This window comes from Ammospiza nelsoni, chromosome 2 (assembly GCF_027579445.1).
Source record: "Ammospiza nelsoni isolate bAmmNel1 chromosome 2, bAmmNel1.pri, whole genome shotgun sequence".
Classification (NCBI taxonomy): Eukaryota; Metazoa; Chordata; class Aves; order Passeriformes; family Passerellidae; genus Ammospiza; species Ammospiza nelsoni.
Window position 1 is genome coordinate 25,025,200 of NC_080634.1, and position 13,685 is coordinate 25,038,884.

The 13,685-nt window shown below is 41.3% G+C and overlaps 1 protein-coding gene across 2 annotated transcripts; it reads left to right on the forward strand.

Annotated features, from left to right (window-relative positions):
• The first annotated feature begins 132 nt into the window (after positions 1-132).
• SLC35A5 (solute carrier family 35 member A5) lies at positions 133-10,988 on the forward strand. 2 transcript variants are annotated; one of them, XM_059466928.1, is made up of 7 exons: positions 133-210; positions 1,543-1,695; positions 2,438-2,536; positions 3,707-3,843; positions 7,139-7,206; positions 8,406-9,201; positions 10,622-10,988. In XM_059466928.1, the coding sequence occupies exons 2-7, from the start codon at positions 1,566-1,568 to the stop codon at positions 10,688-10,690; spliced, it is 1,299 nt and encodes a 432-aa protein (XP_059322911.1). In that variant the 5' UTR covers positions 133-210; positions 1,543-1,565; the 3' UTR covers positions 10,691-10,988. The 2 variants fall into 2 exon arrangements, with proteins under 2 accessions (XP_059322911.1, XP_059322910.1); XM_059466927.1 differs by lacking the exon at positions 133-210 and adding an exon at positions 303-541.
• The last annotated feature ends 2,697 nt before the right edge of the window (positions 10,989-13,685 follow it).

The following is a 13,685-nucleotide window of genomic DNA, read 5'->3' on the forward strand; positions in this document are numbered from 1 at the left end:
CGCGCGCGCAGGGCGGGAAGGCGGGGCGGGGCCGCAGCTTACGCAGCCGCCGGGGGGCGTGCGCGAGCCGGGGGGCGGAGCTCGCGGGTTCCTGGAAGCCGTGGGGGCGGGGCCGAGCCGGCGGTGCTGGAGCGGGGGAGGAGGGGAAGCGCGTGCCCGCGCGGGGCGGGGCAAGGCGGGGGGCGCGCGCAAGCGGCCCCGCCCCGCCAGGTGAGGCCGGAGGGTGGAGGCGGGGGGGGGTGAGTGGGATGCGAGGGGGCGCTGAAGGGGTTTCGTGCGGGACGCCGGGGGCAGCCCGGCCTTGGGCGGCGGGGATGAGTGAGGGGGACCGTGCTGCCGCAGCCTCCCGGGACCCGGTGCGCCCGGGTGCGCCTGGCCGCGGTGTCCATGCAGCGGGCGCTCGCTGCTGTCTCGGAGTCCCGCTCGCCTCGCGCGGCCGCCGCCCCGCCGCTCGCGGTTGCAGCCCGAAGCAGCGACGTGGCAGGAGGCGGTCGGCAAAGCCCTGCGGCTGTTCCTCCTCCGCTGCGGAGGAGGTGGCGAGGTGGGTGTCCCCCGAGTCCGGTTAGCCGCGCTCCGGCCGCCCTGCCGGCATAGGACGGAGCCCAGCCCGCAGCTGGTCCAGAGCGGCTCTCCCTCCCCGCTCCTCCCTCGGCCGGCTGTTGCGGCCCCGGGGTCCGTTAACGGGTCGGGCGAGTAACGGCGGCGCTGGAGGCGGAGGGCGCGGCTCCGGTGCTCGGCTCCGGCTGCCCTGTGCCTCCCCCCCCTCTGGGAACGAGCCGGCGCCGGGTCAGCCCTGAGGGGTTGGTCTCGCTCCGCTGCTGTAGCGCTTCTCCTTGCTGGGATTAGGAGCAAGAGCACTTACAAATATTAAAGAAAAAGAAGCATATGAAATATTTAATCCTTTTAGCTAGCCCGTATGCCGTAGTTGCGGACTTCTCAGGAAGCAGCCTCCTTGTGCCACCTTCAGCGTCGCAGTGTATCGTTTATCCCCCTTCGATGGTCCTTGTAACGCATCCTTCTCTCAGGGGTGACCTTATCGCTCTCTGCCTGAAAGGAGGGTGTAGCCAGCTGAGGTCAGCCTCTTCTCCCAGGCAACCAGCAACAGGACAAGAGGACACAGCCTTAACCTGTGCCATGGGAGGGTTAGGTTGGACATCAGGAATAAGTTATTCACAGAAAGGATGATTATATATTAGAATTCTAGGTGATGGAGTCACCATCCTGTTTTAAAGAAAGACTGGATGTGGCACTTGGTGCCATGGTCTAATTGATGGAGTCACCATCCTAGGCGGTGTTTTAAGGAAAGACTGGATGTGGCACTTGGTGCCATGGTCTAATTGACATGGCAGTGTTCAGTCATAGGTTGGATTCAATTTTTTTTTTTTAAAGTAAGAAAAGGATAGTTGTAGAACAAGATCATGGCTTGTTCTATTATATAAGCATCTTTGAATTACACAAAGCAGTAAAATGCACTTATTTTGTCTCGTGTAACCAGTTTCTGGAAGTACTGTTTACAGTGGTTTTTTATCCTGCCATCCAAAGGGCACTGACGGTGAGGCAGCAGGATGAAGGTGGAGTGGTGTAGTCAACTTGCCCTTTGCTCCAAGACAACCAGCCAGACCTTTCTGCTTGGAGGAGTGTTCATTGTGTTGGGCTCGAGTCGAATCCTCCTGATGAAGTATTCTGCCAATGAAGGTACAGTTGGGCAGTACCCATAATGTACCAGTACCTTAAATAGGAAAGCATTGATATTTGGGCTAAAACATACCCCAAAAACCTACTTCTCCATCCACAGAGTTCTTTGCATAAACATTCTCTTATATTTATAGGGATGTGTTTCTGCACTGGAAAATTTCTGTCTAGCCAGTAGACTACCATAAAGCTGTAACTTGGGCTGCAAGGTGTATGATCTCCATTTAAAAGATGAGGCAGGTGATTTATTTTATAGCTAACTCTTCAAAGATAACATTGTTGTGTAAGCACTCTTGACGGTAGATGATTTGATTGGAATGTTTTCCTTGCAACAGGCTTAGAAGAGAAGTGGTATCCTACTGGATAAAGTGCTAAAACTGGCTGGTATTGCCAGTTCTAAAATAAGGTTATGTCATCCTGTTTTTTGTGGGGGTTAAAAAATACCATATTGGTCTTTGGGGAAAGCCTTCCCATTTTAATTTGTTTTTAAAACAGCCATATTCTTAAGTTCTTCAAAAAAAGTTCTGCTGTAAACTGGGACCAAATGAGGAAAGATTTCAACTCAGAAAAGAGGCTCTTCAGGAGGTTGTATGCCATAAACTTTGAAACATTTATAACTGAAGTTCTGACAAAGCCTTTTGTGACTAAAATTGTGATTGTAATGGTTATAATAGATTCTTGCTCAAATTATGAATGCAGGAGACAGAAACTGATTGTGTACTCTCTGATTTGCTGGATCCCACAGATAACAAGTATGATTATCTTCCTACAACAGTGAACATGTGTTCTGAAGTAGTAAAACTGGTCCTATGTGTAGTGTTGGCAGTCTGGAATAGGAAAAAAGGTTAGTACCGATGTTTTAAATAACTAAAATGTGTTGACTTTCTAAGATTTGCTGTCCTACAAGCACTTTTTTTTTTGAACAATAAATGACACTCTCCACTTGCTCCAGGTTTTGCATTGCAGGTGATTTTTGCTTTTTCTTTCTTTTTTGTTCTGATGTAAAAACTATGAGAGATTAACTTAAAAGCATTTCAAAATGGTACAGATCAAATATTTAAGTTGGCTGAGGACGTTCATGTTAAATTGAACTGTTGATTTTGTCTCCTTCTCCAGGAAGCAGTCATGGCTCTGGCAAGCTGATAAAATTTTCACCTTCCCCAGTTAGTACAGTCTTACCTAAGACAGTAAATATATTCAATCAGTGTTTGCCATCATTGCCTACTGCTGACTGCATGTTTTCTGGTTTTCTTTATTTTTCTTTCTTTTTTTAAAAATCCAGATGGCTGAGTTTTGCTGAACTCAATGTGTTGATGCTTTAGGAGAGGATTAGATATCATTTGGTAGTTTTAAATCTATGCTAACAAAGTACTTTTGGCAGCAGCTCTAGAGTAGTCTAAAGTTTATCACAGTCTTCCTCCTAAAGTTTGTGTCCTGAATACCTAAGTAAATGTCATTCTTTGTGCTTTGTCCTTTCTTTCTTCTTTTCTTCCTATATGTTCTCTTTATACCCAGATCATGTGCTGTGGTCTGCAAATACTGAATTCTGGTTTATTTTGTACTTCTGACTTTACTGGCTGACCTTTGGGTGCTCTCTGAAGGAATCTACTGTCTATGTTGTTGTTCCTGTTGTAGATTTGATCAGTAATCAATAGGAAGTCACACCCAGTAAGGATGTCACTGTATGGAGGGACTCTGGAGGGCTTTTTGGCCCTCGAAGAATGGTTGACAATGGAATTTTTTCTCAGAGTGGACAAACACTGTGATGGATGTAACAGATTCTGTGACATTTTCTTTGCTGAGGCAAGGAAGTGAGCACCACACAGGGTTGCTGCTCCAGCTGTGTTCTGCCCTGGAACACAGGCTCCTGTGTTGCCAGAGAACTGAGGAACCCAAGGATTTTCAGTCTAATGGTGTTCCTCAAAAGAGGACAGTGGTACCTATTCTGTTACAAGGGAACAGACTTTCTACAATAGGAATGAATATCTTTCTTACTGATTTCTTTTCCTTTCAGAAAAGAGTTGTATGGATCATCTCTCTGAATGTTTTTCCTGGAAGAATGTATGTAATTCCATGAAATGGTCAATTCCTGCCTTTCTTTACTTTTTGGATAACTTGATTGTCTTCTATGTACTGTCCTACCTCCAGCCAGTAAGTATACTTACACTGAATAACATGACTTCTCATGTCTTAGTGGGTAATACTGCTCCTAGGCTATCTGCTGTGGTAACACTGGCAAGGCAAGATTGTAACTGAGCTGTCTGCTGTTTTAACACAGAAAGAATAATCTGTTACCTTCCCATTGTCTGTCCCACTGGTCAGGATTGTACAGCTTTCAGCACGGACAACTCTTTATATTTTCTCCATCCAACGTGATTCAGAAATAGGGTGAAAGTGCTTAAGAAGTTGGAGGGTTTTTGCTACTTTTCTTCCTTTGCCTTCTTCAACTCTGTATTTCTCTTTCAATCAATTTGTTTCTCTTGCTATTATTTGAGCTGCACGTTTCTGTGGGGCTTTTGCCACTCTGTGTATGTGATGTAAAGTGAATAAATGTAATCTCACAAAGGGAATAGGTGTAACAGAAACTGAGGAGGGGGTGAAGAAAATGGACTCAATTTTTGCATTTGTGTATTAGCTATGTTTAGGTACAAAATTTAGTTGATATTTTCTTCTAGCTACCCTCCTCCTTTTGGATGAACCTGCATATGCTCAGGAAATTGTACAGGTTTTGTGCTTGCTCTTATTTTTGTACCATGATGCTTTTTGGTTCAGAATCTATGTTTGCAGTAAGATGGAAACAGTTTGTTTGTGATTGCTATAAAGTACTGTGGCTGCCCCTGTTGAACATTAAAAAGAAATGGTTTTCTACCTTGTCTATCAGAATTTCTCTTTAAAATAGTGTTCTCTTAGGTGTATATTTCTGCCAGGGACAGACCAGACCAGAGTCTAGACCAGGACTCAGCTGACAGCTCAGATATCTTAAAATAACATGCACAGCTGCTTGGTTCTGTGGTTTTTTGTATGTTTTTTTTATTGATGGGATTTTTTTGTTGGTAATGGTTAGGGTGTTTTTTGATTGGTAGGGTTGAGTTTGGGGTTTTTTTTTGTTTTTTTTTTTTTTTGTTTGTTTGTTTTGGGGGTGTTTTTGTTTTGTTTTTTGGGGCTTTGTTTTGTTTATTTGTGGGTCATTTTGGTTTGTTTTGGTTTCTAGTTTTAGGAAGGAAATTCAGTGATAATATTTGTAGAAGAAAAGCCTGATGCATAGGAGGTTCCATAAATGCTATTTTTCTCTTAAGCAATTTAATTTGGTTCAGTTTAGGTAATCCTTGGGAAATGGACAGCTTTTGTTTTACATTCACCCACACCCAGGCATTACCTTGTCTCTGTCTCCTCAGAACATGTGCTCTAAGATTCCTCTTTTTAGAACTCTTAGCGTCTTTTAATTAGAGAAATTCTATGATGGTTAACTGAATCTGTAACATTATTATGACAAAGAAGTATTAAAATGGATAACTAAATATCTCTATGATAGAATATCTTGATAATGTACGAGACCATGAATGTGAAACGTGAAGATGCTTAAAAGGAAGATGGCCATACCAGACTGAACTTGGTCATGTGATTTTAAATACAAAGTAGTTTTGGGACTAAGTAGTACCTGGGTGAGCAGCTGCTGGAATTGGGGTTGCTTTGGTGAGATTCTTTTTGCTTGAAACTTCAGCTACAACTGTGGATCCTTTTTAGTGGCTAAATTTCCTAGAGACTTACCTTTTGAGGCTTTACTTGGGATGTGCAGATTAGTGGCATGGGGAACTTTGGTATTCATATTCCTTTTCATCTAGAACAGAGATCTCTTGAGGTTTCAGAGAACAAAAGGAGTCAAAATTAATTTTTTAAACTATCCTTTGAAATATTTTGCTCATAATGTTACCAGAGGTGTTGGATGGGGAGCATTGACTGTAAAGCAAAACCAGAGTGTGCATGAACTACATCTGCATTTTGCATAAAGGCTCTTTTGTTTCTAGAGTGATTTCTGCCAAATTTCCTTGTTTATTGCATATTTTTCTCCTTCCACAGCGTTCACTTAACATGAATATTTACTGAGTTTTAATTTTGCAAAGTGGAAAATTAAGATGTGTTTTCTTAGGGAGGTGTCTCATTGTCAGTAAGTGTTCAGCTTATGTGAGAGCCTGTGTTGTGCTGTTTCATTAGAATTATTGTTCAGCAGATGGTATGTTGGGATAAAGTGGAATGATGATAATGAGAAAAGAGTCTGTGCTTTTCCTCTGGTGAAGGAAAAAGACACTCTATAGCAGAATTGGGAATGTGGAAATGATGAGAAAATTCAAGAAAAAGTCTGTGTTTTGTACTCCTGAATCCATATATGCTTATGTGTAAAATTGTCTAAAAAGCTGAGGCTCAATGGGACCAAAAACTTCAGCTGCCTGGATCTGTTGTACATTTACTGACTATGCAGGGCAGTCTGGAGTAACAGACAGTAAAACAAGAGGCCTAGAATATGCCACTCTGCAGGAAAGGGGAAAACTCATCAAAGGAGATGCATGGGAAAGATCAAGTTTGCAAAACACCCCCCACCCTCATAAAGAGGATTTTTTATTCCTACTGGTGCTGGTGGATTCTGGTCTTTATTGGTAACTGGAGTCTTAAAAGAGCCTTTTCTTGGTATGGTCTCCCAGTATAGAGTGTCTAATACAGAGACAAAACAGACAATCCTTGCCACAAGGAGTTTGCCGCTTGGGATCGTGGCCATGGATTAGAGCACTGATGTTATTATATAGTTATTCCAAAATTAAACAGAAGCTTTAGAGTTGTCTTCAGTTGTACTTCAAAATAGATTATGTTCTTAAAATTACAGTTGCAATCTTAAAAATTCAAGCCAAGCACCTCGTTATCTTTGATTAAACTCTACAGCAAAAGCACTTGACATAGAAGAAGTTTGTTTTCTGCAAGTGGCTTGTCCAAGTCTGGAATTTCATGAACACTGCAAATGGCACTGCAGCCAGGAGCAACCTCCTCTTGCTTTATTCTTTGCTTATTCTCATTTTGGAGCAACTTCCTCCTTTGTGCCAACACAGCTGTTTTTGCAGCTCACTGGTCAGCCCAGCTGGGGAACTGATCTGACTGAAAACTAAACTGTTCTCTGCTAAGTAAGTTTTCTGTTGCACTGGTTTCCTCACATCTTCATTTCAGTATAGCTTTCCCCACTGCAGTGGAGCTTGGGCTCTATGGTTGCCCTGAGATTTTGAAATGGGACTTGACTATCATTTTACAGGTGTGGTATTGTACCACTTGGGTGAGGAAGAAAATTCAGTACCAATGCTTTTCACTCTGGCATGTTGCAGGAAGGTCAACACTTGAAGTCTGTAGGTTTTGGTGTCCACAGTGTGTCTGAAGTATAACTTTATTCCTCTCCTTCTCTTTCAAGGCAATGGCTGTACTCTTCTCAAATTTTGTCATTATAACAACAGCTCTTCTCTTCAGGATAGTGCTAAAGTAAGTAGTATTTGCTACAGTAAATGAAATTTAAATCTTCCCAGCTTTGATGAAGTTAAGCTACATTTTTTCTCTTTGTCTGATGGGAACAATAATTCTCTTTTCTTGCGGCTGTACCAACTTGGAGAGGTGATTTTGTTTTCTACATCTGAAGGTTAGGAAATAATATGTTATTAGGAGTCCCTTCATATGTCAACACATTTGGTCAACTCTAGTAGAAAACAGTGGAAATCATGATTATATAGTCATTGAATGGTAAGAAGAAAATTTAAATATCTTATTTCATGATTGCCAGTACTTACCAGTCTTTTGCAGTTCTTAATTGAGTGTAATGTGGTCTAGTAAGAGGAAATGAGATACATAAGAGTGAAAGATAGAAGTGTGTTTGGTTCATTACTCGCGTGACAAAAGCCAGACTAAGTGTTTCACTTTGCTGAATTTGTGCTTTTTATAGTATTATTTAGATTAAGAAAAGACTATCAGGGAAATGGGTATTAACTTTTCACGGTAAAAGTTGCTTATTTGAATATGGCACAGATAAGCTTTTTCTATATGTGTTAATATGCCAAAACAATGCCTGATAGTCTGACTCTAAATGCTTTTTCTCATTTTAGTTTTGTCTCTTGTGATGTCACAGTTCACTTAATCTTCCAAACTTTTTATTTTCACCAAGATAAACAGGCTTTGTTTGAGTGGAAAAACAGCATAAATAATTCTAATAGTCTTATGAATTACATTTGTAGATTTATAAGAGTTACCATCATATAATAGTAGAAAAGTACTCCAAGTCATAGGGGAAAAGAGCAGTATAATGAACATTTTCCAAAGAAAGATGGTAATTATTTGGATGTCTGTGTTGTTTTTTGCTTTATTCGTCCGACCTTTGTTGCCATGCAGACAAGAGTTGCTTTTAAGTTGTTAGGCAGTCAGTATCTAGAAATAATGTGATCTTGAAAGTCCTTCCTTATTTCTTCAGAATACTTTATTTTATACTTCTTTGTTTGCCAGACTCGGCCCCCTTTGCCATAGTAAATCATGTTGCATTTTTGCACTTTATTATATGCTGAAGAGACTTTTCTTTACACCTGTTTGTCTCCTTATCTGTGGCATTATGTCTTTTATATGTTTTTTAGATCTGGGTGTTCTGTCATTTAATTTATGCCACTGTTTCTAAATTTAGTGGCTTTTTTGTGTACCAGGCGAAGACTCTCTTGGGTACAGTGGGCGTCTCTGGTGATTTTATTCCTGTCCATCGTTGCCCTGACTCGAGGAACTGGAGGCCATCAGCACAGCTTGGCTGCACATGGATTTCATCACAGTATGTTTTTTGGGCCATCTAACCACTGCCTTCTAGCTACTGGACCTGAGGAAGCATGTGTGGAAAAGGGCATCTGTCCAGCACCAAGTTTCCTTCACAGCTTCCAATGGAATGTGACCGGTACCATGGCAGGAGCATTGAAGCCTCTCCGCCTCAGCCTGGGCCATCTGCTTATTCTAGTGCAGTGTTTTGTGTCTGCCCTGGCTAACATCTACAATGAAAAGATGCTGAAAGATGTGGATCAGCTTGGGGAAAGCATCTTCACACAGAACAGCAAACTCTATGCCTTTGGAGTGCTGTTCAATGGGCTCATGCTGGCACTGCAGGCTAAGGACCGGAGGCAGATAGGGAACTGTGGCTTCTTTTATGGGCACAACATCTTCTCCGTGGCTCTTATATTTGTCACAGCTTTCCTGGGGCTGTCTGTAGCCTTCATCTTGAAGTTCCGAGACAACATGTTCCATGTTATGACTGCTCAGATCAACACTGTCATCATCACCACTGTGTCTTTTGTCATCTTTGACTTCAGGCCTTCTCTAGAGTTCTTTTTGGAAGCTCCTGTAGTGCTTCTCTCCATATTCATTTATAATGCCACTAAAGCAAGAGGCTTGGAATACGCCAGTCTGAGGGAAAGGGGAAAACTCATCAAAGGAGATGCATGGGAAAGATCAAGTGGGGTAAGGCTTTTCAGTACTGTCTCCTTTGGTTTCTCTTTTGTTTCACCTCCCTTTATGCTATGGTATGTTTGGAAGAATCAACTTGTGTGCGACGGGACTCATCCCCCAACACCAAAGTTCTGCAGTATTTCTTAGAGTCTTGGGTGTTGCTTTCCATTTGCTACTTCTTGAAATCATGAAGCCTAGGTAAGCATTGCTTTCCTGCTGTGACTGTAGACAGTCCTGTGAGCAACTTCAGCTTTGTACAAATCTTTTCTTGAAAGCTTTATAACCAAGAGAGTTTACTTACCCAATTGAGAAACTGGAATTGATGCCTGGACAGTAATTGTACCTAAGTAGAACTGGTAAGTCTGTCTAACTTAGGCCACATGATGAGGAAGCTAACTCTTTTGATGTTAAAGTTTCTGCCATAGCAGTAAAAGATAGCTGAAGACAAAAAGGCAACATTTAAACACAGCGTTTTAACATGGTTTGGGGTTTTTTTTCTTGCTATATATTTCCTCTAGGCCTGCTCGTGTTTTTGTTCCGATTTGAACAGTGGTGTAGTCAGCTAGAAGGTGTCAGGGGCAGCTTGCTCCTAGAGGTGTCGTTCAGCCGAGCTGAGCAGCCGCCTGCTGGGAAGGGTTCACGTTTGTGCCCGTCGGCCCGCGGATGCACGTTGTACCCAGCAGAGAGCGCTGTCCCCACTGCGTTCCAGCAAACATTACACTTTGAGCGCAAGCGTTAAACTTTCCAGAAGTTCCACATGGTGCCTTTTTAGGTTGTTGTTTAATGAACAATAAATAACACAAATTCGTATATTTTTGGTGTGCCAGGTGTCATCTATTTTAGCACTTACACCTAAGCAGCTGTTGTAGAAACGAATAACGTTATGTGTACATGCAAAGCCAGCTATATCTTGGGCTGCATCAAAAGCAGTGTGACCAACAGGTCAAGGTAGGTGATTCTGCCCCTCTGCTCTTGTGAGACCCCACCTGTAGTACTGTGTCCAGTTCTGGGGACTTGGATCTGCTGGAGTGAGTCCAGAGAAAGGTGATCAGATGGCTGGAGCACCTCTCCTATGAAGACAGGCTGAGAGAGTTGGGGATGTTCATCCTGGAGAAGAGAAGGCTCCAGGGACACCTTCTAGCATCCTTCCAGCACCTTCCAACCCAAACCATTTTATGATTGTATGGAAGAAGGGGCTACAAGTTGTCTTAGGCAGTGAGTCACTAAAAAGTGTTAAAGATGCAGGGAATGTTTTTTATGAGTATGTATTTCCTAAACCTTATAACACACTTGTAAGAGATTTAAATTACAGGGATTACAGGATTTTGCTTTAAGTGATACTTTTAAATAAACCTTAGTCTTTTTTTTCAGTGCTATTAATAACAAGATGACTTTTGATCACATTGCTCTCTTTTGCTTCTGGTTCCTGTAGGATGGAGAGGAATTTGAGAGGTTGAACAAACCAAGCAGTGACATCGATACAGATGAAGATTCCCTCTAGCATGAAGCTGTCTTGGAGCACTGCTATTGCTCACAGTGAGAGAGAGCTAATCTTTTATTAACATAGGGAGGAGTTGTTTTTCCCCACTGACAGACTATTTGGAACTGTTTTGGGGCTGGATGTCAAATATGGATGAGGACAATATTCAAGATGTATATATGGAAAGTTGTATTCATTTGTGCCTGTCTCCCAGTGTCTGGGGAAATCAAAGTCTGGAATGCAGCTGATGAATTTTACATGCAGCTTACGTGGCCTAACTTTGAAAGAGCTTGAATAAAAAAAAAGTTTATTAAACATATGAATGCATCATCTTTTTTGTGTGTGTGTTTAGAAAGGCTTTGTGTAGAGGCTTAGTTTGCACTGAGCCCACTACTGAAAACAAATATTATGCAGCTACAGTAATGCCCTTCAATATCTAGAGCACTGAGCAAGAGAGTGCAGGTGGGAATATCATCTGGTGTTGTTCTACCCTGGCAGACTGATAAGGTCTTGCATTCATTTTGTAGAGAGAGGAGTCATTCTGCAGAGTGCCAGGCACAGTGATCTCAGAATTTCTGTTGAGGCATCTGCTGGATTGTATTTTGACTGAGATGGAAAATAGGTTCCAAATTATTCAGAGAATTTTGAAAGAGGCAAGGGAACAGGGATGCCGATAAGGGATTCCTGGTGTGTTCCAAAGCCTCTTGTCTCAGAGCAGTGGAAAAGATGTTGGTTTATAATTTCCTCCCTTCAAAAATGTGTCTTTCATAGTTGAAAGATACTGTCAGAAGAATTCTTAAGATAAGCAATGAGTTCAGTGTCAGAGCCTCATACCAGAGTATATAGTAAGCAGTAAGTGATGCATTTCTCTGGACTGAAGACAGTCTAGCCTTTGTTCCCCTCTGCCATCCTGTCCAGTCTCTGTGTATAAAGCTTGTGTACTGTATGAATGGCTGATTGCTATATTGACATACCTCCTGTCATTTATCCATCAAGAGGGGCAGCCTGTTTTCTTATGTGGCCCATGGTTTATAACTGTCAAGCTGTAAATGAATCTAAAATTTCTTTTTTCCCCTGTATTTTATAGAGTATATATCAAGAATGACCATACAAAATCAATTTAATGTTATTAGTAAGAAGATTTTTGCATCTAGTTCCATTGTGCTTGTATAGCAGGCTATTTCAACATAAGGAATCCTAGTTGTTTGCATCAGAATCAGTTTGTACAGAATTAATAGAAGGTATATTTCAGTGTAAATTCCAGAAACTCCATTGCTCTCATTGGTTTATGATGTTGTATGTTGAGAAATGAAACTTTAAAAAATCCTCAAATTGTTGAAGGCTTGGTGGCAATGAGACTTTGTTTTTTTCATTTCATTCAGCTTTACAATACATACCTGAGTTTGTTGCCTTTTTCAGTCACAGCTACCAACTTTGGCAGGTGCTTTCAAAAAGAGTGCAAGTACTGTTAGCTTTAGATTGCTTTGCATTGATGTGAGCCGTAACATTTTACATGAATTCCAAAGACCTTTTCCTTGCATCAAGTGAGAACATAGAAATCAGCCAAGATCTTACTTCTAAAGACAGAGCATCAAATCAAAGATGAATATCTTAAAAACCATATTTGACCTTTGTGCATCAAGAGACAGGAAATTTGGAAATGACTGATTTCAGCTATTATAAGGTGCATTTAGTTCTTACTTTCAACCCTTGTCCTGCCTAATGATTTTATTTTCTGTAAATTTCTCCAGTGCTATCATGCTTGACTTATTTGCCAAAGTCTAGGTTGCACAAAGATATTGGTTATATAACTGTTGATCCAAGTTTTTACTCATGTTGCAGATTTGGTTCTGTCTAACGTGTAGAAATCTTTCTGTTATCTTCAGGTTAGAGGTCTCAGAGAAATTATGTTGGAGGCCATGCAGGTTTCTTATTATGGTGAAGGAGAACTGTATATCCCCTTTGCAGCAACAGGAATATTAACTGATGTCTAAAAATGGGTAAGGATTTGTATCCACTTAGCAGTCACATAGGGTAAATAATAACCCAAAGCATAACGTGCAAATGTTTGCAGCTGTGCTATTCATGGCAAAGATAAAATTTAGTGTATAGGTGAGATTTGTTAGAAAAAGTGACTGAATAATAGTCAGCTGGAGAACAGCCCTGGAGAGCAAGGGGGAGCAATTGTATGAAGTTACATGTTTCAGATAGATCATGTCAAATCTCACTTGATTAAGTACTTCCACTATATGGAAACTACTCCATATTGGAAAGCTTAACTTATATTCACTCAAAATTACGATAGGGAAATTTATGAGGATGTTTTTGGAGAGCAGCATTAGTTTGGCACATAGTCTTTAATGAATACTTTGGGCAGAGTGCTCTTGCTAAGCTTTGATTTAGAGCCCAGATTCACGAATGTTTGAATTTAATTGCTGCTAAGGGTGTTATGTTCCTCCCTCCGGGTTTGAGGAAATCGTTCACAAAACATCCCAGGAAGAGAGGTGTGTTCATGTTCCTCTTGCTTGTAACAAGTCAATTAAGGAAGGATTTATTTTGGTTAATTTCATCTATTTTGTGAATGTAGCAGCTTCAAAGACAGACTGTGGATGAAAACAGCCCTCTTGGAGCTGAATCAAATGCCATAGATATGTATAAGAAAAAAGACTTTCTTTATCACATAGAATCTTCCCACTAAGATATGTTGAAAAATGATCTTAGTCTCAGTAAATCTGTCCTCAGAGTGATGCTGCAGGGGCAGATCCAGTGATCTGGATTTGATTTGTTTTGCCAAATGAAGTCTTCATTTGATGATATGTAACTCCTGAATGCTTATAGCCTGCAAGATAACTACATGTTGTCGTTGAAATAATATTTTGGCTTGGTGCTCCTTCTAGCTTTGCTTTTAGTTTTTCATAGGGAAAAGTGGGTTGCAAAACCAGGATTTTAAATCATTGCTTTAAGTTTCTGGATATTTTGTATCATTTTGTAATGAAGGCAGAAATAGACACTAGAA

Coding starts and splice junctions, on each gene's coding strand:
- SLC35A5 (XM_059466928.1), top strand. CDS start 1,566: ATGAAGGTGGAGTGGTGTAGTCAACTTGCCCTTTGCTCCAAGACAACC. Junction 1,696..2,437: donor GAAGTATTCTGCCAATGAAG/GTACAGTTGGGC, acceptor TGGATCCCACAG/ATAACAAGTATGATTATCTT. Junction 9,202..10,621: donor CATGGGAAAGATCAAGTGGG/GTAAGGCTTTTC, acceptor TGGTTCCTGTAG/GATGGAGAGGAATTTGAGAG.